At 43.2% G+C, this 21,782-nt stretch overlaps 2 protein-coding genes across 7 annotated transcripts in view; one reads left to right on the top strand and one right to left on the bottom strand.

Annotated features, from left to right (window-relative positions):
- Nucleotides 1–18,817, bottom strand: part of sytl5 (synaptotagmin-like 5) — a 37,140-nt gene extending 18,323 nt beyond the window's left edge. For 5 of the 6 annotated variants that reach the window (XM_053877054.1, XM_053877055.1, XM_053877053.1 and 2 more), the window contains exon 1: nt 18,684–18,817. The gene's annotated coding sequence lies outside the window, so the exon portion shown is untranslated. Of the gene's footprint in view, nt 1–1,135; nt 1,235–18,683 lie in introns of all 6 variants that reach the window. The other variant, XM_053877051.1, reaches the window with a different exon arrangement.
- An 884-nt stretch (nt 18,818–19,701) lies between these two features.
- Nucleotides 19,702–21,135, top strand: dynlt3 (dynein light chain Tctex-type 3). The gene is made up of 5 exons (XM_053877056.1): nt 19,702–19,828; nt 20,281–20,322; nt 20,398–20,521; nt 20,603–20,680; nt 20,767–21,135. Exons 1-5 carry the CDS (start codon nt 19,802–19,804, stop codon nt 20,835–20,837), a joined length of 342 nt encoding a protein of 113 aa, XP_053733031.1. The 5' UTR covers nt 19,702–19,801; the 3' UTR covers nt 20,838–21,135.
- The last annotated feature ends 647 nt before the right edge of the window (nt 21,136–21,782 follow it).

Consider the following 21,782-nt stretch of genomic DNA (forward strand, 5'->3'; position numbering starts at 1 on the left):
AAGGTGAGTCTGAATAATGCAACATTATGGCGGCCACACTTCATCTATACTATGATACTACGATAAACAATCGTAATGGGAAAACTCCCTCTAAACAGGATGTACGTCTCCATGGTCGACTGAACTAATCCACACTTGCAACTCCAGTTCGTTCCGACGAGAACCGATTCCACAGGAAATCACAGAACACTGGAGTGGATTGTGTTTCTGGATCGACTACAGTGTTTTGAAGAAAATTGTGAATACTGTTTTGATTTGTGAGACATATTTCTCTTATTTTTCTTCTCATGTTGTTCGGTGGACAGACGCGGCCAACAGAATAAAACTGAGTCTTCATATTTACTGTGTCACATGCAGCAAAGCATCTCCTGAGCAGCCGTAGGTGTGGTGTCTTAGCACAGGCCACCTTAAGTCAACACATTCCCACTACCTCTCGCTGTGTTCTTGAACAAACACCAGCGACTGGAACTCACCGAAGTAGACAGATGCCTTATTTACCATCAGACATTATATCCACCAAGAACCAACTGTGACTCATGGTTTCCTCAAATCAAGGATTCCATTGCTTGATGTCACAGTTTGGTCCAAATGCCACATGGTGCTGTTGTCAGTTTCCCCTAACTCTGTGGCTGCTCACCAGCTTCTGCTCAGTGACTCTGCCAACTGCTGTGAGCGACACGGCTGTCGACTTGCACTTGGCAGAGTAAACAAAGATGGCAAACGGTGAGGAGACGACCAGAGTTTGGTTAGTTTGCAGTATGAATGACTCCATTTTCAAGTTGGGATGTTAACATTCGAGCAAGCCAACGCTGCCACAGCGACAGAAGGAACAAATGAAATAAAGCCTTAATATGATGTGAAAACTTGAACAAACTTGGAGTGTAATAATTTGTATTTTCATCTAATGTACATTTTTTAAAGATTCAGTAAAGTGGTGAATATTGAGTTGAGAAAAAATAGATTTCATATATATAAATAGACTATAGAGTGCACTGGAATATTAGCCGCACCTGCTAATTGTAAGAAGGAAAATAGATCTTGTTCATACATAGATCACTTCTAAAGTAGTTTTGGAAACATGAAACAAACTCAGCAATGAACTTGAATCATCAACTCCTCACATCTTCTTATTTACATTGAAGCACTCGATGTGTCCGAAGTTCCGACACCACAGCTGGCCTCAGCTGCTGCTTCTCATCTCTGTTCCTCCAGGAGATCGGTTCTGTGGGCGGAGCTGCGGAAACGTGTGCGAAAACAGCACATTTTGTTATTTTATATATATATATATATATATATATATATATATATATATATATATATATATATATATATGATTGGCAGAAAAAATAAATTCTGAAGGTTCATGGCTTACTAAAAACATTTCATATAATTGTAGTGGTGAGGACAGACAAACACAAAAGTGCAACTAAAATTGAGTGAAATGAAAATTAACTGACGAATAGTTAATTGAATAATAATAATATTACAATTTTTCTTCATGATAACTTCAACAGATTTACTCTGACTTGCCGAGGGCTGCATGATAGACTCTGTATTACTCGAGAGCAGAATGTACTCTGTGATGACATCCAAACAGACAGCTATTCGATCTCCATTTTACAAAGTAAACAGTGGTTCAGGGAAGCAGCCTAAGGAAGGAGTTTCTGGACAATGTGATCTGTTTTTGATAGCCTTCACAAAAACGACCCTTTTCTCCAGCTGTCTGGAGACATCTGGGTTGAATCCTTCCACCTGCTCCTCACTCGGATCGCACCAGAAAATCTCCAAATGAAGTTATCCAGGTGACCTTTCTCCTCTTCTGCAAACAGTGACGCTAATCCGAGCCTTGAACAAGAAACCAGATCGTAAATTTAATAAGCTCCCCAGGAGCAAACAGAGACACAAGAGGAGTTGATGAATTATCGGAGCGACACAAAAGAGCGTTTCCCCGGTAGCTACACTTTTGTGTTCCTGTCTGCTTCTATTAACTCCACTCTGGCTGCACGTTTGTCGGCTCATGTTGCGCTGGAGTAAATAAGAACAGACGCTGCGAGGCACTTTGTAGCTTCTGAGTGCTCACTGATTTGAAAATTGAATAAGTGAAAATTACCATGAAATTAGGCTTCAAAACAACTTCTGTTTGGAATTTGTGAGCACTCCGGTTGCCTCCCACAGCCCGATAACATTGATGATATCCCGATATTTTCAGAATAAGAGCCATTAAAGGGAACGGAAAAATAATTTTTCTCCCCTTGTTTTGGTTCCTAAAATAACAAGGAATATACTTCAAAATCAACACATCAACTGTCATCAATATTTTAGAAACTTTCCACAATAATAATCGAAAAAAATCTGTATCAAAATACCAACAAATGTCCCTGTCGTGTTTGAGGTTTTATCAAAGCAACAAGGGAGGATGATCAGGATAAGGGTTGGGGTTGATAGAAAATAAACAAAGAAGAATTTCCTTTTCCTTATCATGACAAACAAATGTAGAATAAATAAGACTATTATAAGATTATTATCATCCATCTTAGAGACTCTAGAGAGACTTTTAGAGACTATGTTAAATATTATCACAATATAGATCTTGAAAGTCAAATAAATGTTTGTTTATCTTGGTGTGTCTTATTAGATGTTTAACATCCTCACGGTGCCACACACACGTTACTGATGTTTAGTTCAAAGGATTGAGATGCAAACACGGCTCACACAGTATGCAGCTCTGGCCATGTTCTACTCATGATGTATTTATTTCCTCTTTGAGGGACGAAAAAAGCTGATCTTATCTTTTTATTATTATTATTACTTATTATATTATTATTACTCATTACTATTATTATACTCATTCATCCGATTAAACCCTGATATACTTCTCCTACCTCCAGAAAAAAATCTCTACAACAACATTTTTTTCAGCCTCATGAAGAGAGGACAAACAATTCAAGCAGAGCAGTGGTGTCTGGTCTCGTGTCATCCTCACTCATCACTTCTTTTTTCTTTTGGGGTGAAATATAATCACTGAATTCAGCAGACAATAACTGTGATTGTCGGTAATAAGTTTTCTCCTTATCTAAAATTAGCTAGCAACAACAATGACCACGAGTGCTGGTAGGGGTCGGCTCACTCGGCGGAGAGGTTGGGTTGCTATTTTATTCATGCCGCGGCCTTCGAGTCATTTCGAGCGAAATACAAACAGACAGCTTTGTCTTTATACTCAGCGTCGCTCCCCGTCATGCATTGTCCTGCTACATTCATAATCATATTCAACTCCAAACAACAGAAAAATGGAGCATGAAATTGAATATGTAAAGGTTATATGTAAATATGAAGTCCAATCCAGCAGCGGTAATCCGGTCGGAGACAGACAGACAAGGCTGCTGACGGACGCTGAGAATAAACCAGCCAGCCATGAGGAAGGCGGACTAGAGCAGAACAGATGATGGGAGGACGCAATGTTGAAACACCACAGTGAAAAATTTCAGGACGAGACCATATGGATCTGTCATCACGTGGGGGAGAAGAGAGAGCACAAACTGCTTCTCCTCAGTTCAAGACGTTTGTGAAGAAGACGACCAGCCGTCAACTGGAGAAAGCACATCTCCATCACCTAATCCATCACTGTGAGCTACTCCGCTGCAACTATCACAAACCATTCCCAGCCCAAGTGCACCCCGCCGAGCCGGAGGTCGAGACCCCTCCAGTTTCTCTTATTTTCTGTCACACCGACTCTCACCAGACCAACAATTTACTCAGCCTTTTTCTTCATTTCACTATCCTTTAAGACATAACCCACTCACTCACAGGAAGTTCTGTAGTTCTGAGTTCCCACTTGGAGAATCTTGCTTCTTTCCCACATCACGATCGCACTCTTTCAGCTCAGGTTGCAATGAAAGCCAGTGCAGGAATTTGCTCCATGGATTTCGTTGAAAGGGATGAATGGCTGAAATGAGACGTTTCTGAATGAGAAACTGAGCAACTGAATTGAATCTATCGTAGACTCGGTCTCGGCGGGATGAGCCGTGCCAACGCGGGTCGTCTCAGCCTCACACTCTGAGCACTGTTCCACCTAAGTGAAGGAAAACTTCAACACACCCAATAACCATCCATGACAAGCCTCCAAATTTGATTCCTTCCTCACAATGAGGGTAGGAAACCGACATCTGCGGCTGTATTCAGCGTGATTAGGTTTGGATGGATTTGTTCGGCCCGTAATGTACCAGCACTTCCCCGGAGTGGTGTCACGGGAAGCCATGTATTTCCTGCTAAATCAGTGAGGAAGGACGCAGCGATGATGAAGTACAGCAAACATCTCTGGAGGCTAGTAAACAGCAGCTCACCTCGGCTCAGCAAGCAACCTCCTGCGACTGATAATGCCTCCGATGTCACACACACACACTCTTTGTGTGGACAACATTATTTATTCAACAGCTGAGGTCAATAACGGCAACTCATTGCACTCCCAATCCAATTTATGCTCCGGTGCTTTACATATACTTACATTTGTGCTGGCAGTTTCGATTACATCAGCAGAAAAATGAGCCAATCTTCTAAAGAATTTAGTACGCTATTAATAAGAGCCACACTGTGCCTCAATTATCTTCACCATTACCGCGAGTGTAAATGTACTTCAGTCCAATAGATACTGCAAACAGTTAAAGTTTTAAAAACAACCCAGCGGAGTTGTCGTCAAAACCGAACGGAAAATGTTTCTGCGCCCTCTGGAGGGAGGCGTAAACACAACTTTAGAGAAGTTAAAAGGATGAGGTACGCAACGCAGTACTATAAGTGGCGCTGCATCTTTCTGTAGCTTCTCAAGTACAATGCCAGCATATTGACTGTCAAGTGTGTCCTGTTTTATTCTGGGGTTAAACTGCTACGAGAGATGTTTGTAGCTTAGTCATGATTAGTGCAAATGCAAGGATGACTTAGCGTGTCCCAAGTTATTGGTACAGAATGGAGAATGGAAGTGGGACGGAGTCAAGGTGGGGAGCAGGTGTCTCAGGTCTGCCTTCAGGGTTCGCCACAGCGGATCATCTGCCTCCATCTCTCTTCTCTCAAACCTACAAACCTCATTCGCCACCTCCATCAATCTCCTCTGTGGCCTTCCTCTCCACCTTCTGCCTGGCAGTTCCAACCTCAACATCTTCATCTACCAATGTACTGGCTCTCTCTCTCCTCTGTACATGTCCAAACCATCTTCCTGATCCTATCCATCCTGCTCACTCCCAGAGAGAAACTCAGCAGATGACAATATATATATATATATATATATATATATATATATATATATATATATATATATATATATATATATATATATATATATATATATATATATATATATATCCGTGTGTGTGTGTGTGTGTGTGTGTCAAGACAAGGACTGACAGTCAGTATAATGATTTGGAGAATAAAGTATGACTAAATGATCATTTATTCACATTATTCACAATATTTCTTTAATAGCATCTAGGAAATGTGTCCAGGCTGCTCCATAGTTCAAGTCAACTGTTCAGAGATATGAGATATAGCAGACAGACGGCTCAATTTAACCCCTAAATAAAGCTGGCAGAGCAGTCTGTCGGACACCAGTGGCTTCTACCAGAGACGTGAAACATTGAATTTCTCATCTCCACACTTAGCTCACTATTATATTTAAACATAAGCAAAGTAATGATGTTGGAGACAAACTCCACCCACGTTCCGCATCGTACGTTCTGCTGAGAAGGTGATCGGTTGCAGCCTGCCACCTCTTCAGGACCTGTATGCCTCCAGGACCCAGAGACGTGCAGGTCGGATCAGAGCCGACTCTTCTCACCCTGGACATGGACTGTTTGTTCCTCTTCCCTCTGGCAGGAGGCTACGGTCCATCCAGACCAGAACCTCCCGTCACAGGAACAGCTTCTTCCCCTCGGCCATCAGACTGTTAAATTTGTGAACAGCCTTGTTGTTATGTTATTCTATTTATTTTATTTGTCCTTTGTTGCACTTTATTCCAAGACACTTTCCTAGTGGCTCCCCACTGACCATGGCAATAAATCTGATTCTGATTCTGATTCTGACAAGTTTCATCATAAAACAGCTTCAAGAGAGACTGTAGTGTCCAACACATGGAATAAAGAATCTAAAATCAAAGCTTTAATTGGCCTTTAATGTCAGTAAAAGAAGGCATGACGGTGGGGTTGGCTACTACCTCATGAGCCCGGCTGGATGTTAAGAGGCCCCACATTTTTATGCAGTCCCCTGGGGAAATATCACAGCGCTGACAGATGCTGCGATGAGAGCTCACAGAAGACATCACATTCTTTTGTATTTGTGAGTCAATGAGGAACTGTGGTTCTCAAGACGCACATAAAACCTCAAGAGAAGCCCAGCGGAGGCTGCCCAGCCGAGACGGCGAGGTTGTGACGGTAGATCAAGAAAGGACTTTAATAAAACAGATAAGACTGAGGACAGAATCTGGGCTGCAACATCTCACACAGGGCAATCTAAAGTACTGTCTGAGATTGGGGGAGAGGTGAATCGATACGTAGGCTGGCAGCTATAGATGAGATCTGGCATGTGAGATAAAATCCAGGGAGGGTTCAGAGAACACACCCGAGTAAGGAGACGCGGAAAACCAGGGTGAGACATGACGTGTTTATCGGAGCGGAAAGCGTCTCGTCCTGTTTGTACTTTTACTAGTGACCTTTCTGCCTCTGCTGTTGGTGAGTTTTGAGGCGGACAGGAAACAAGGACTTTTATTCAGAAATATCCTTGAAAATAATTCATTTGAATGGGTATTTGAGTAAATATCAAGAAACCGGGCGCCAGCATTCCGAACTGCTAATTCCAGCTAGCATGCTAGCTCCACGTCCGATTCATAATATTGTCAAACTAGTTTCAGTCCTATCTGATAACATTTGCAGTTACAGTCGAACTGCTTTATAAAGCCAAGGTGAAGCACAACTCTCTCTTCAGCAGAGTAGAAAACAGAAATCAATACTCTCGCACCTTCTGTTAGCCCCGCGGCTGTTTCCTGACGAGATGTGGCCAACGTGTGGTTTAATGTGTTTGTTTGATTGATTCGCTGTGTTGTAAATACCCAAGCTACCGCTGAGCCTCGCTTGGAGACCGTCAGAGCAGGAAAGCGCACTCTTCCGTGCTTCTTTACTTTGACTCAAAATCAGAAGGGTGACAGGGATTAGCCTGCTAACAACACACTTGACAAGGATCAGACTTAGAACGTGAAGCAGGGGACCAAACTTGACTGACCTGGGGGTCTGGATGAGACCTGGTCGAAGAGCTAAAACTTAGTTAATTTCTGGATCAATGCCCTTTTGGCATCACACTGATGGTGACTTGAATTATAGAGGGTCGACATGGTCTAGTGTTGAGGCGTCCCAGCATGCACTGCAGGAGTGAAAGGTCTTCTGTTGGTGCGTTTCTTTCCTTCTCAACGCAACCTTATTGTTATTGGCAGTGTTTTGGTTAGCGTTGAAGTGAAGCGTTTCCCACTGTAGGTGCTAGCTTCCGAGGTAAACTCCCAGATCATCACCAGGAAGGTCGACATTGCAAAGACAGAGTAGCTGAGTGAGTAAAAACTAGTGAAGCGCCGACACCGTATCGGTCCGATACTGGGCTGTTTAGTACTGTTTTTAATATTGAGCAATGTTGGTCAAATATAAATATATATATATATATATATATATATATATATATATATATATAGATGGATGGATGGATGGATAGATAGAGAGACAGACAGACAGACAGACAGGTAGGTCCTGAAAACAATCATCTACCGAGGTGAATTTTCCATTTCCTCTATCACTGTCTTCTCGCAGTCCACCTCTGAGACTTTAACTTTTAATTGGTCTGACAAGCAGCCAGAGGAAGCAGCTCCTATTATCAGTCCACGGTGCGGACGCGTGTCAACTTAAAGAACCCAGCTTTCAATCAAAAAGGCTTCACGGCCACTCAGCGCTGTGAAGGTGTTAAGCGCTGAAGGAGCACAGAATCTAAAAGAGACACGTTGGGATGACTCACCCTGCCAAGAGTGGTGGAGGCACACGGCTCCAAACTTTGTGGCCCACTGGAATTTGAACGTTTAAAATTTTTACTTCTCCATTTCAATAATTGAAATTGAACACTTCTTGACGCTTTTTTGACAAAACCATTACAACAGATCTTCAACCCCCCTGAACGACAGTCCCTGAATACTGTCCTGTTTCAGTACCTTGTGTCACTGCCATCCGTACTTCATTCTTCTGTTGATTTCCATTGTTCTTTATACTTGTTTAGAACAATCTTTTTTTTTATTCATTTATTTACACAGTTGCATGTAAAGTTCCATTCTGTTTATTCTTTAAGTGCAAATGCATAAAGCTAGGTACCGGCAAAAAAAAGCATGTCTTACTAATATATTCCCAAAAAGATGGCATTTCTGAATGAATGGAAAATATGTCTGCGCTGTCGCTTGTTGAGGACGTCACACTACACATGGCTCATAGTTAAGAGTCAACATTGCCTGTGAGTCCATTTCTCCTGTCACCAGGGACCAATGACCACACCTGAATTACGGAAATGCTTGGTTCAGTACATAGACAGTCTGCATTTTGAAATAGTTTTCTGTATACTACCAGTGTATACCACTAATTCCTTTATTATAATTTTATATTTTTTGTTTATTTTAACTATATGTAAATGATATTTGTACATTTGGCGAGGCTTTTTGTATTTCTTTGTCTTGCCTGATGTTTGACTTTTTTAAATATTACATATATTTAATTTCATAAGAATTAATATATTTTATTTTATGTATTTATTTACCTTGTTTTCAAACAACAAATGCTCCTGGAAATCTGAATTTCTCTTTTGAGATAGCTCATCTAAAACACGATGATGAAGGTTAGAAGTCTTGAAAGTGGAAAGTTTTTGAGATATTTGTGTTTTAGTAATGTTTCACTCCAGTGTAACATCCACGCCACCTCTGTGGTGTGATTCATGGACTTAGATCCATGCCCTTTCTGAAGTCTCCTCAGCAGTTAGACTATCTCAGGGTCTTGCTCAGGAGTGAGGACAGGATGGAGTGTGAGAGGGATGGACGGATCGGTGCCACGTCCTCAGTCATGGGGATTCACTGGTTGTTCATTGTTCCTGCTCTCACCTGTGGTCAGCAGGTTTATTAGCAGAGACAGGAACCACAGATGCTGAGTCTGATCCAGATTTGAATGAAAAATAAACATTTCAAACTGTCCAAAGTCTGGCAATTTTCAGCCTCTTTAATTCCTCCTATTCAAAGCGGTTCCGGTCCACCCATTACAGACATGTAAACGATGGCCCTCACAGCCAGAACACGCATGTCACGGCAACATTAAACTTCTCATGCGGCCGCTAATGATCTCAGCAGCTCCAGGCCTCCACATCTCCCTGCGGGGCTCAGTGGACCAGAAAATGAGAAAACAAACTGACAGCCTCTAAACCCCTCCATCCAGCCCTCCGCACCGGCCGTGCTCACAACCTGGACTGAACCCTCCCGCGGCACCCTGATCTGGATTCCTCCCTCACATCCACGGTTTGTTTGTGTCATCTCACCAGCTAATTACGAGGAAAGGGCAGCGGGGGCTCAGGAAATGGCTGCCACTGCTTTTCAACAGATCGGCAGGAGACGGGGGAATGTATTTGTGGAGCTAATGTTTTCAATTAATATGCCAGAGAAGCGGCGCACGCTCGCACAAACAAAGAATTCCCAATGTTTGTGGAGACAGTTTTAGCCTCAGGGTCTCATTCACGAACCATGAATCATCAATCCTGCAGACTTCTGTGCGGAATATATGAAACCTCTATGACTCCAGTCACCTGCGGTGTTTTATGAACCAACATCTACACTAAAGCATCTGCATTTAATCGTCGCACGGAGGCTATTACAGCGCTCTGACTGTATAACCGGAAACGTCGTGACACAAGTCAGACAGGGGACAACCTCTGTCTGCCCCTTAAAATCAAGCTATTTTCCAAAAAAAAAAAAAAAAAAAGTCAAGTGGAATTCAAGCTTGGATTGTAATTGTAATGCATTTTAAAGACATTCTTCTAGTCACATCAAATATTTGTGTATCCTATTATTCGACGATTATTGTTGGTTAATAAGATCAATAAAGCAAAAAGATATTTTGTACAGTAATATGTCAAAATGTTCATCCATTACAGAGGTGGCCAACCAGTCAGAGGCTAAGAGCCACATTGTTTTACTGTGTTGCTGAAAAGAGCCACATGCTCCAAACATGTCAGGCTGTCAGGCTCACCTGAACAGCTGGTCATGTGACTTAGCGGCAGTATAGCGGTGAAAGCACGTCCCTGTGTGACTCAAGGTTGCTGGTTCACGTTCGGCGTATGTTTCTTGTGAATGTATTTTTAAAATTCATACATTTTACCATGATCCTCCTCGAAATATCAAGTGGTGTAGATAGAAATGTGTTTATTTTATCTATATATTTTTTATGTGGCTCATGCTACCAATAACGTGGCCCCGCACATGCAGCGAGCTTTATTGTTTATGTTTCATACTTAAACGCAAGTCTTTCAACAATATTTTGACATTTAGCCGGAATAGCGCTTACTTTATTGTCTCATTTCCTGCATAAACGATCATCTCAATCGCAACTTGACCAAAAGTGCAGCCAGTTTGGCGGCTCATTTGGTGAAGAACCGCATGAAACTGAGGAAAGAGCTGCATGCGGCTCGGGAGCCGCGCGTTGGCCGTTAATATCCTGTTTTTTTTTTCACATTCCCAAATTTGCACCCCATACAGACTAATGACAGACCATAATATATATTTTTCTGATCTTATTGTCATCGCTTTCACACAAAATGTGTTGCGAGTTAATGTCTGCCAAAGACCAGTGCTGAATGTCATCTATTTCTCTGCTTCAATAAACCCTCACTCTACAGAGATCTGTATAAATAAATGTATTGCCACACCTGCCATGTCACATGACCAAGCAAGAAACTCTTATTTACAAATGACAATTTTGCGGCCTAAGTGCGAAACTCAAGGCCTGGGGGCCAAAATCAGCCAGTCCAGTCACTTTATGTGGCCCATGTCGTTCGCTTAAAATTAAATCCTAATAGAAAAGAATATTGAAGGTCAGTGTGAATGCCTTCTCATATAACAGGTCATTTTATATTTGCGTTTTTATATTGGTTTCTGCTGCAAAAATGACCTTTTTAAAGATATCTCAAATGATGAAACAAATTAAAACCAAGTGGAGACATCGGAAGGAGCGGAAACATCGGACAACACATTGTGTATCATGGACGTGACACATGACAGTTTTTGGTGTGTTTTTCACAGAAAAATCCTAAAAGAAACATCATAATGAACTCTGTTGCTCACAAAACTCACATGAAGAGACGGACCACGTGAGGACAGCTGCAGAGCGGAGAGAGAATAACTTCCTACGATTAAAAACTAGCGTTTTTATTGTCACCAATTCAGTAAATGTCGAAACTTTCCCCTCTGCTTCCTTGTGTCTCACTTGCTTCTTGAATGGCCGTGATCCATTCCGTGTCTTCCGTTTTTCACAGTTTCAAAAAAAAATCAATCCTTTCTGCACAAACAAGCGACTCTCGACTGTTTCATTTACAGGACTTGGCGGGCCACCTTTTCAGTAGACCTGGGTTCGACCCATCTTTCCTGTCCGTATAAATCTCTTCTGATCGGCTGAGACTGTTCTCAGACTTGTGACTGCGATCGACACCCCTCGTCTTTCATACACGGTCTCAGTCTGATTGCAGTATTCATATACTGCAATCAGACTGCGTACTTCAGCACAGCCACAGGCAATTACTAAATCTCACATCGGGAAAAGTGGGTTTTCACAATTCCGTGACGCGCCAGTGATTTTGGGCTCAATTAGCTGCTTTGCTGTTCCCACACGTCAGAGTGACGAAGACAAAAGCCAGCTGTAAGACTTCGAGAAGACCTCAAAGGAAGCACGGCGAGCTGAGCCGCAAGAAGCCACGGATTACTCACTCACTCGTCTACCAACGTCACAGCTAAATCCTGTTTGTCTGATCTTCATTTCATCCGAACAAAGTGAATGATCTAAGACTGTTTTGTCAGAGATAAGTCCATTTCAATCATTAGTTTTCAAATGACTGACTGATCTATCGCTCACTATCAGCCAATTAAGCATGAAGAAAGCAAACCAGCGACTTCCATTGATAAGAATCTTGACTGTCTACCGTGTGGCTGATGTTATGCATCAGCCACACAGCATCAGCCATGTTATTGAGAATATGAGCTCTCAATAATGTTGCACAGGTTTGTGTTCTGAAAATCACGACACTTGATCATCTTCATCTTGTTGTTAAATATTTCTAAAACTACAATGTAATGTGACACTTCCCAGCTATTTTCTTGGGTTTTTATAAGAAAAAACAATGTTTTTATTTTTTTTATGATTTACTAAATCATGATTATCTTGCCCAGATAATATTGCAAGATACTGTATCTACGTCACACCTACAGGTCCATCTTGACGTGGCATAGCAAACTGCTCCCAAAATAAATCAACAAGCAACTACACAGTCACTGTGTGTCTGGCTCAGTAGGAGGTCTGCGAGGACTCGGTTCAGCATCCGGTAGCGTGCTAGTCGAGTCTCTCCACACAAAACAAACCTGTCGCAACATTCAACTGCAGATTAATAACTGAAGCAAGTAATGTTTGGTTCATGCTGAGATTAAGAATGAGATTAAGAAGAAGACTTTTCACTGCACATGAAACCCAACCAGATCCTTCTCTGAGTGTACACATCAACCATCCACCGTCTGAAACTCAGCTCAGGGCAATGCCGCAGTTAAATATATCTTGAGAGACGACTGGAAATGTAAATGTTTATTTTTGCCAAATGAAAAAGGAGGATCACATTTCCATCGCTTTTAAATGTAAATGAAAAATACTTTTGACCTAATTTCATTTCTATTATTAATGGCCCAACTCTTACTGCAAACCCCATAACACACTGCAACAGCTGAAGCTCTAATAGAAGAGGACACCATTTTAATCCTGTCACATTTTGGAAGTGTGTCGACCTTTTCAAGAGGTTATTAAGTATCAGATAAAATGAGAACCAAGACCTGAAGCTGGCTTTTAGCTAGGGGGGCGTCTGGGCGTCTGCAAAACATGAAAAAAATATCACAGATTCACGGCTGAATAATAGGTGGATTGGGTCACAAACGTAATCTCACTTTCGCCGTGGTTTTAAGATGATGGTAGAATACCATTGCCGGAGACTAAACAGATGGCTCCAGATGGTTCTGACACCCGTCACCATCAGTTTCTAGGTGATATGTGAAGCCCTCGTGGTGTGTTCAAGAGAAGAAAACACGCTGAAGCAGAGAATACATTCACACATGTGGTGCCTCTGGAGTTTAGAGATAAGAAGGAGTCGGAAAAAAACAGGATCACAGATGCAGCTCACACACACGGCGTCCCAGCAGCATCTCGTCGAGGACTTTGCCCTTTACAGCAAACATGGACGAAGTTGACACAAGGTCCCACCGAAACTGTGGATTATTACTGAAGATTATGTCAACACTAGGTGTGTTTCGACGGCCTGTGCAGGGTCTGATAAGGTCCCGGTTATATTTCGAGGTAAGGTGAGACATGCACAGTAACCTTGACTCTCAGTATTGTGTGTGGTTCTGATTTCAGCTGTGTAGATGGCACAAGTGGTGCTAGACCAGAGGCAATTAAATTTCCTAAGGGGGCAGATTATATAATGTGACTGTTGAGTGGGGCCGTCAAACCCAAAGAGAGGAGAGTAAGAAAAAATTGAAAATAAAAATCAAGTGATGACATCATGTGTGATCACGAAATTACACTTTGAAAATGCATAGAAAATGTTTGTTGTGTGTTATTAAATTTAAACCACATTCCATTTAAAGATTCTCGTTGTGTTTCATATATTTCAAAATCTACTTTCAATTCTGATGTATTTTAAGGGACAGGAAATACTCCTAAAATAAACAAAAAAAAAAAAACAATGCACAAGACAAAAATGTCAGAGACAACAAGAATGTCGATTTTATAGTTTTACTCTGACTCCAGGAGGGCCATATAAATACAGTCGAAGGACCGCATTTGGCCCCCGGGCCGCACGTTGCCCACGACTGTGCTAGACTGACTAGCTCCAACCACTGTTCTTTCTCACATTTAACTTTGAATTTCGAGGGTGGGAGCCAGAGCGCTGCTGCCACCTGCTGTCCCATTCAGCTACACGCTATCAACGGAATTTCTAATGAAAAAAGGTACTTATTATTTAGAAAATGTAAAATAAAATTTAAAAAAGCATTAGTATAAACTGTCTGCACTCGAATATGTCTCTCTCAAAATGAAATTTCTCCTTCGTAAAACAATGAACACTGAGTGAAGAGAATGTTTAAGTGTGTGTCAGCTTTTAAATATCAAACACTCGGGTGCCTAACCAGGAAAAACTTGGTCGAAGACTGTGTAAACAGTGTTGTGGGTTGACTGTGATAATGGCGCAGACGTTGCAGTCAGAGTTCGGTTTGTGATCTCCTTAACAAGTCTGCTGACAGAAGAATGTGTCCAGTTTACTGTGACAGCAAACGTTGGGTCAGCAATAACAGTGTGTCTGTTAGAGGCAGGGAGCCATGAGCTGGAAGGTTAACAAGAAGCAGCAGAAGTCCAATTGTAGGCCGCCGGAAAGTGCTGGACACACTGCTGGGTCTAATGGTGAGGTGAGGGATCATGGAGGAAAATCGTGACGCTGGCAGGGGTCCGCCTGATCACACAAATCACTCTGGTTGAGCACGGACATAGACATGGTCTCTCACTCTCCGTCTCACATGTTGTGTCTGTGACCAAATTAAAGCCAGCCTCTCCAGGAAATTGTGATGTGGCGACCACAACTATTAAGGCCAGTTCAACCAACCCCCGCGTGTGGTCTAATCGCCACAACTTCGCTGAGGATTTGACCAAATACTGCCGCCAGGGCTTGCGATTCAGATGAGAACGACACCAAATCTGATTCATAAATGTCCAAATTTCCATGATTTAAACGTACAATAGATGGAGTTAAAAAGCAGAACGTACTGGTGCAGCGAATCGTCACCTGAACACCATACAGGGCGGACGTAAACAAACATGGCTGACTGCGAGTTCCATCTCTCTCCACGCTATTGCTGACACTCTACATCCTGATCCTGTGGAACATATTAGCAGCAAGCATTTACCTCTCAGACTCCGCCCATCAAAATGTCCATCGGTCTCCACCATTGTGAGGAGCTCCGTAACAAAACAACAAACTGACACAGTCACCTCGGAACTACTCACAGAGAACGATAATTAAAAAAGACGTATTTATTTCATCGTGATTTTTTATTTTATTTTGGACACACAGGCACTATTGTATTTCAAAACAAATGACCAGGAGTCTGAACCAAGCTTAAACCTAATTATAATGACCCAGCTATTTTGAAGTCTTCATCCTCAAATTGAGGCTCAACCTTGTGGCGTCCAGCCAAATGTCCCCACAAAGTCATACAATCCTCACAAGGATAGTGTTTTGTCAAGTATTGAACCCCACAAAGTAGGATAAACAAGCCCACGTGCTCACACACACATATGTCGACTAGTTGTTGCAGCCCTATAAAATGCATTTACATTTTTTGAAACCGATTTATTTAGATTCTATTGGGGCAAAACTGAACCCTAAACCCAGGAAGAAAAAGTCTTTTATATGATGGTCCCGTTGCATATTAATTTTCTTGATAATGGTGCCATTGTTTTTTTGTCTTATACTGGATAAACTCAAGACAAAGTGTTGCGTAACGGTTTCAGTTGTTGACAGCTGCACTGCATCATATTCACGTAGTGTAGTGACAAGCACAGCACTAATGTCATTTCCATGTGGTGTGTAAATGTTTTATAACTCTATGGACGTTGCATTATAGGAGGGATCAGCCATCTATTTATTCAATTCCTTCCACAAACCCCACCAAGCTGACGATCTGGGAAATGTCTTCCTCTCAGGCTGCCTAGCAAAGCAGCGAGCACTAGAGGGAGTTGAATACGAGATGCACCAGTGAGTGGGAGGGAGGGAAACCCTGCTCTACATAGTTCGGGATCAGACAGAATCTATTGCTGCGTGCGCCGAAGCAACATCCTCTCTGTGAAGTTCATCAAGACACGCTCACATTTGGAGTTCTTCCTCGCTGGTTTGAGACAGAGAGGCTCGTGTAATGGTGTGTGGAAGCTGTGCCACCGCTGCACCCCCCCGCGCTCATTCTTTCTGCTCTGCTGGAGGAGTGTGTGGAGAAACCAGGGAGTTCCTGCAACCCTGCTCTCCTCATCATTACAGCATCCCCCCCCTCCTCCAGCCCTGTGCTATATAAAAACCCAGTTATCATTACAGAGATATTGTAGCAGGCGTAATGACGAGCAAAACAAATGTTGCATCTACAAGTCAAACCATGCATGATCGTAAACTACCGCCTCAAGTGAGTAAAACCACCAATCGAATCACATCATCCATCATCGAAGCATGTCGTTTTCCACACATTGAAGACGTAATTTTTAGTCACTCAGGCCTGTGCCAGGATTTCTGCGTAGCAGCGGAGCAAATAGAACTCAGAGAAGGAGGATCAAAACTCTTTGTTGACGGCGGAGCCATGTCGGAGTCTGAGTCTGATCGATCTGAACGTGGAGGACGGGAGAAACACCCTGAACATGTAATGCGTGCGAGGGTTTGTGCCTCCTACAGACCACAACCATACAGCCTAATAGATGGCTCTACATTGATCGTAGGTGTGAGCGGGCCTATACGGACCATCTCCTGTGGCTCAGTGAACGCCCCCAGGGAATTTGCTTTACGACTTTAATGGAACCTAAACAGAGCAGTACACTTTCAGGGGGGGCGCGGAAGGAGGTCTTCCCAAAGCAGGATTGCCGTTCGGGGTCTCGGCCGCTGAGAACGAGTGGAGAAATGACCAGTGAAGGTGGTTATCATGAGCCATGGAGGACAGGCTTGTGTCTTCAGCGAAGGTCAGAGGGCCAATGCAGGGTCCAACTATACACTCATGATGCAGCTACTATATATGATGTCATTAGATCCTTCTTGCTGAGGAGTTGACTCGGCTGTGTTTACTTCAGAGGCGCCGATCCGGTGTTTACATGCAGTTTAAAGGATCTTAGTCGTAGAGGCAGTCGTTCAGTCAGGATGATAATGCAACTGCTCAGTGAGACAATAATGAGAGGGAAAACCAGAGGAGTTAACAGCACAGTGAGTGATGATAAAATGAACAGACATTGATACACGAGGAGGCTGTGACGGCCAGTAGACATGAAGTGCCTATATACAAGTGTAAGAATAGAAGTCGATTTCCATTTAAATTTGAAAAGGATTTGAGGTAGAGCAGTGCAGTGTGGTCGATTTTAAGGTGGTGATGCGTGGACGCTGGCGAAATGAGCCGTAAAAAATAAGAGCGATAAGTCCTAACTGTGCAGAAGGGTTGAGTTCGAATCAGAAGGTTCCAGGGTCGGCTCTTGGCTAGCTCCTTCTGTGAGGCGGTAACTGTTGCGCTACAATATGGGGACGGGGAATGAGATATGTTTGGTCGCTGAATCTTCGGTTCATTTCGAGCAACGTGTTCTCAGGTGATATAAGTGGCATCGAGCGCTGAAGTTGGAAATTCTGAACCACTGCAACACGTTGAGGCACGTGAGCCAATCAGAGGCCAGATTTTACCGTGACGTGAAAATATGTTTTGATAGAGGGATCTGATGCTGCTCATATTCCTCTTTAGAAAACGTAATCTTGAGTCCCACCCCAACAGACTGGCGTGTTTTTTTGTGTCCCGTTTGGCACCTTAAGAGCACAGCCAAATTGTGTTTTAATTACTTGAGGCTAACTCTCACTGCTCTCAAACATCCATCTGCTCTCAACAAATCCCATCAGATCAGCATTATCCTCAGTAATTGTAGGAATCTCCGCAACGAAAAACAGAAACAGCCAGTTTAATGGCAGATTCAAAATTTGGTCGTGGGCCACAAATGGCCCCGAAGCCAGAGGTTGGCAGTGACAGACCTAAGCGTGGTAGTTATGTTATTCTGCGCACGACCTATCAGCGTCAGTGCAGGACGCACCTGGTCAGAGAGTATTCCCCAAACATAATAAGGTGAGAATAGTAAGTTTAAAAAAAAACAACATCGTTTCAGCGCTGTCGTTTAAAGGGAGCGCGCTTCACCTGCATTCAGCGAGCCCACCTACAGCCTCTCAGCAGCAGAGTATCTGCAGACCATTGCTCACGGCACGCCGCCTCTGGAAACCCTGATGACATCACAGAGGTCTGGCCGCCACTACGGACCCTCACGAGCTCCGTCACGGACAGCAAGATCCAGGTGAGTTTAAAAAAAACAACTGCAGGTGTCGACATCAGCACAGACAGAACCGACAGCGAGAGCGTTTGCTGCATTGCACCTGAGCAAGTTGGACCGGGATGTGGGCAGTCAGGTCCCAGCTGATGGTGATCAGACGCCTCCCACCACCACAACACACTAAACAAATACTGATCCTAGAACTAGAAGCAAACAGCTGCCATATGCCAGAGAAACGCGGCGGGTCGGGAGACTCGCACCGGCGCCAGCTGGAGCCAGGAGGAGAAGGCGTCTTACCTGGAGGCGCGAGCGGAGAGAGGCGGAGGTTGGGGGAAACCCAGCGGGCTGCGGAGGCGTTTGTCCGGGGAGAGAGTGACAGGAGACGGCGTGTCGGTGCGACTGTGTCTGAACTGAGCTCCACCGGGAGGGTGTTTCCGAGTGGAGGGGGCGTGGCCAGTTCGTGTGTGTTGTGCGTGTGTGTGTGTCGGGTATACCCCGCGTTGTGGGGACTCACCTGACTTGAGAGGACATCGAAGAGAGAAAATTGAAGAATAGTTGAATGATATTTTTCTCACAGTTTATCACAAGTAGAGTTTATAAACGCGAAGTACAAACGTGCGATCGACCTTTCGGCCGGTCCCCACAGTGTTATGCCTCAATTTGAGGATGAAGCCTTCATAATAATTACGATATTAAAATTGGTCTGGTGTCCAAATCATTTGTAAGCATGTTTCAGATCATTTCCTCGTGATTTATCACCACATCAACATTATTTTATTATTTTATTATTATTTGTTGTCACATTGTCTTATGCAATAGATACGATATCCCGTCTTTTTTTTATTATTTTGCTGTCAAAATGAATCTCAGAAAGAGGATCAATGAACCTATGAAGTTACCTCATTAGACATTGGAGCAAGGTCAAAGTGGTCCATCTTCACCTATTGTTACTAGTCCCAATGTCATCTTGTCAATATTTTATACATGCGTATGTTTAGCTAGTAAATTTGATGAATCCTTCGTGATATACCTTTATTAAAATCCGGAGTTGTTAAAGTGAAATCAATCTGTTGGCGTTCTGGCTGCTGGTTGAAGCACCATGATGATATACTGCCCCCTACTGGTTCATAGAGCGGGTGCATGTGTGTGGTGGCTTTAAAAACAACGGAGTCGGTTTCAGTTAACGCTTTTCAATTTTCAATCAACAAGTATTTTCGGTGCTTACGACTGTCATTTCCATTGCATTCGTTTCAATAAAATGTGTTTGAGCCGTTGACTTTCAAACGACAGGGGGTGGTATCGAGACGAGACCGCTTTTGTCGTCTGTGGAAACAACCAACGAAGAAGACAACCTGCCAGCAGAAGAAGACGCGGAGCGGAACGCCTCGGCGGTGGAATAAAGGCGACGTGGAACGATGGAGGAATATAGTTCTGGCGATGAGGTAAACATTTGATTCACTACGCTACACTCGTGGTGAGTTAACAGACGTTCCACGGTGGCGCGAGCTGCTGTTGTCTCGTCGCAAACGCCGCTCGTGCTGGGTGTGGCGATTGTGCTTTATGGATCACGTGACGGCTCGGGATTGTTCCGGGTGCATCGTTAGCTGGAGGATGCTAGGTCTATATTGACAGTGTGTTGAAGAACAACACATTTTATTATGTCCAACGTAGCGTACCTACGTAACGTGTAATTCACAATGGCTAATGAGAGATAGTACTTCAACTTCAGCGTAAAAATACAATGACAACTGAAGTGATTGGCGGTAAATTACTTTTTAGTCTCGGGTGGCAAAGTGTATAAATCAAAAGATTCCATTATAATCACAATAAAAGCAACAAGTGAACGTGTTTAAAAGCTTGATAACGCTGCTCTATTTCTGTCCTCAACATGCAGTCACTCTTCAATCCAGATGACGTCAGCAACTCAGTCAAAGAGGTATTATTAGTTGTAATTACCGCCATACTACAGTCATTCATGATCATAACTTACCTGTGCACACTCTCACGCCAGTGCATAGAAGGCATCATCGGCGGTTCTGATTACAACCAGACCAAAGTCAACCAGTGGACTGGCAAGATAGTGGAGCAGTCTCTTACCTACCTGGTTAAACAAGGACGACCGTTCAAGTATATCGGTGAGGAGCCCGTCAGTACATGCACGTGAAACTCTATTCGCACAGTGGATCAAGTGAAATGATGTCCTCCGTGTTTTCCAGTTAACTGCATCATCATGCAAAAAAGTGGCGCTGGTCTCCACACAGCCAACTCCTGCTACTGGGACACCACGACCGACGGTAAGTGCACCAAACCAGGCATTATATTGAGGTGAACAGCAGGGCTGTGGCTTGTGTCTAAAAAGCCTCATCCATCTGTGTTTTAGGAAGCTGCACCGTGCGATGGGAGAACCGCACCATGAACTGTGTGGTCAGTGTTTTCGCTGTGGCCCTGTGACATGTCCCGGCATCACCGGGCTCCATCATGCGCCAACGTTATCAGCAACCCTGGAATGTCTACACAAGTCCATGATGCTGAATTCTTGACTCCCAGGCGTCTTCAAAGACAACATGGTTCACTGCATACCAAATGACAAACTGATCATTTGTGTTTTCAAATGTACCTTTTAGCCACTACAGACACACTTGAGGCCTCTGAGCTGCTGAAGGAACAGATGCTAGAAAGACCTTACTTGAGGTCAAGAAAGGATAGTGACCTTTATCAATGGAGACAGATTAAACAGTTTTGGATCTTGTTGTGTTGTTCAACTGAATGTTTATATAGTTTTGACTCCTGGTCATGTACACCAAGGGTGATTTAAACCTAAGTACTTAATTTACATCATCATTGAATCCTTCTGTTCAATTGTTACATTTTAAAATTTTTGTAATTCATTAATAAATCTTATGTGTTAATAAGTAAATCTGCATTTTTCAACCCAACTTGGAACATCCGTAAAGACGATCAGGGGCTATGGAGCAGGTCGAGACCCACGTTTGGAGCACTGCCCTGGTGTCCCGGGAAAGTGTCAAAGCTGGAGTCATCAATTTATCTCAAGGGAGGCTGTTTTTTTTAAAAAGGAACAACTACACAAGTTCACTTTCCCACAAACGCCTTAGTTGTGTTAGGCACATCTGGGACGGATGTTTCTCTTGGAAACTTGCTGATGCTAATGTATGACAGCTGCACACAAGTCTGCTGACAGAGACACCACATGACTCTGAGCTCTGTTAAACCACCGAGTTAGGACAACTTGTGATCAATGGGCATGGGTTTTAGAGCTTATTCATTCTGAACGTTACCAAGAAAATATATGTATTCCGCACAAATTAGACACATTTTTGCATAGAAAACTAGAAACCTCCCAGCAATTCAACACACTTTAGATGCAGTTCACATAGA

This window comes from Synchiropus splendidus, chromosome 10 (genome assembly GCF_027744825.2).
Source record: "Synchiropus splendidus isolate RoL2022-P1 chromosome 10, RoL_Sspl_1.0, whole genome shotgun sequence".
NCBI lineage: Eukaryota > Metazoa > Chordata > Actinopteri > Syngnathiformes > Callionymidae > Synchiropus > Synchiropus splendidus.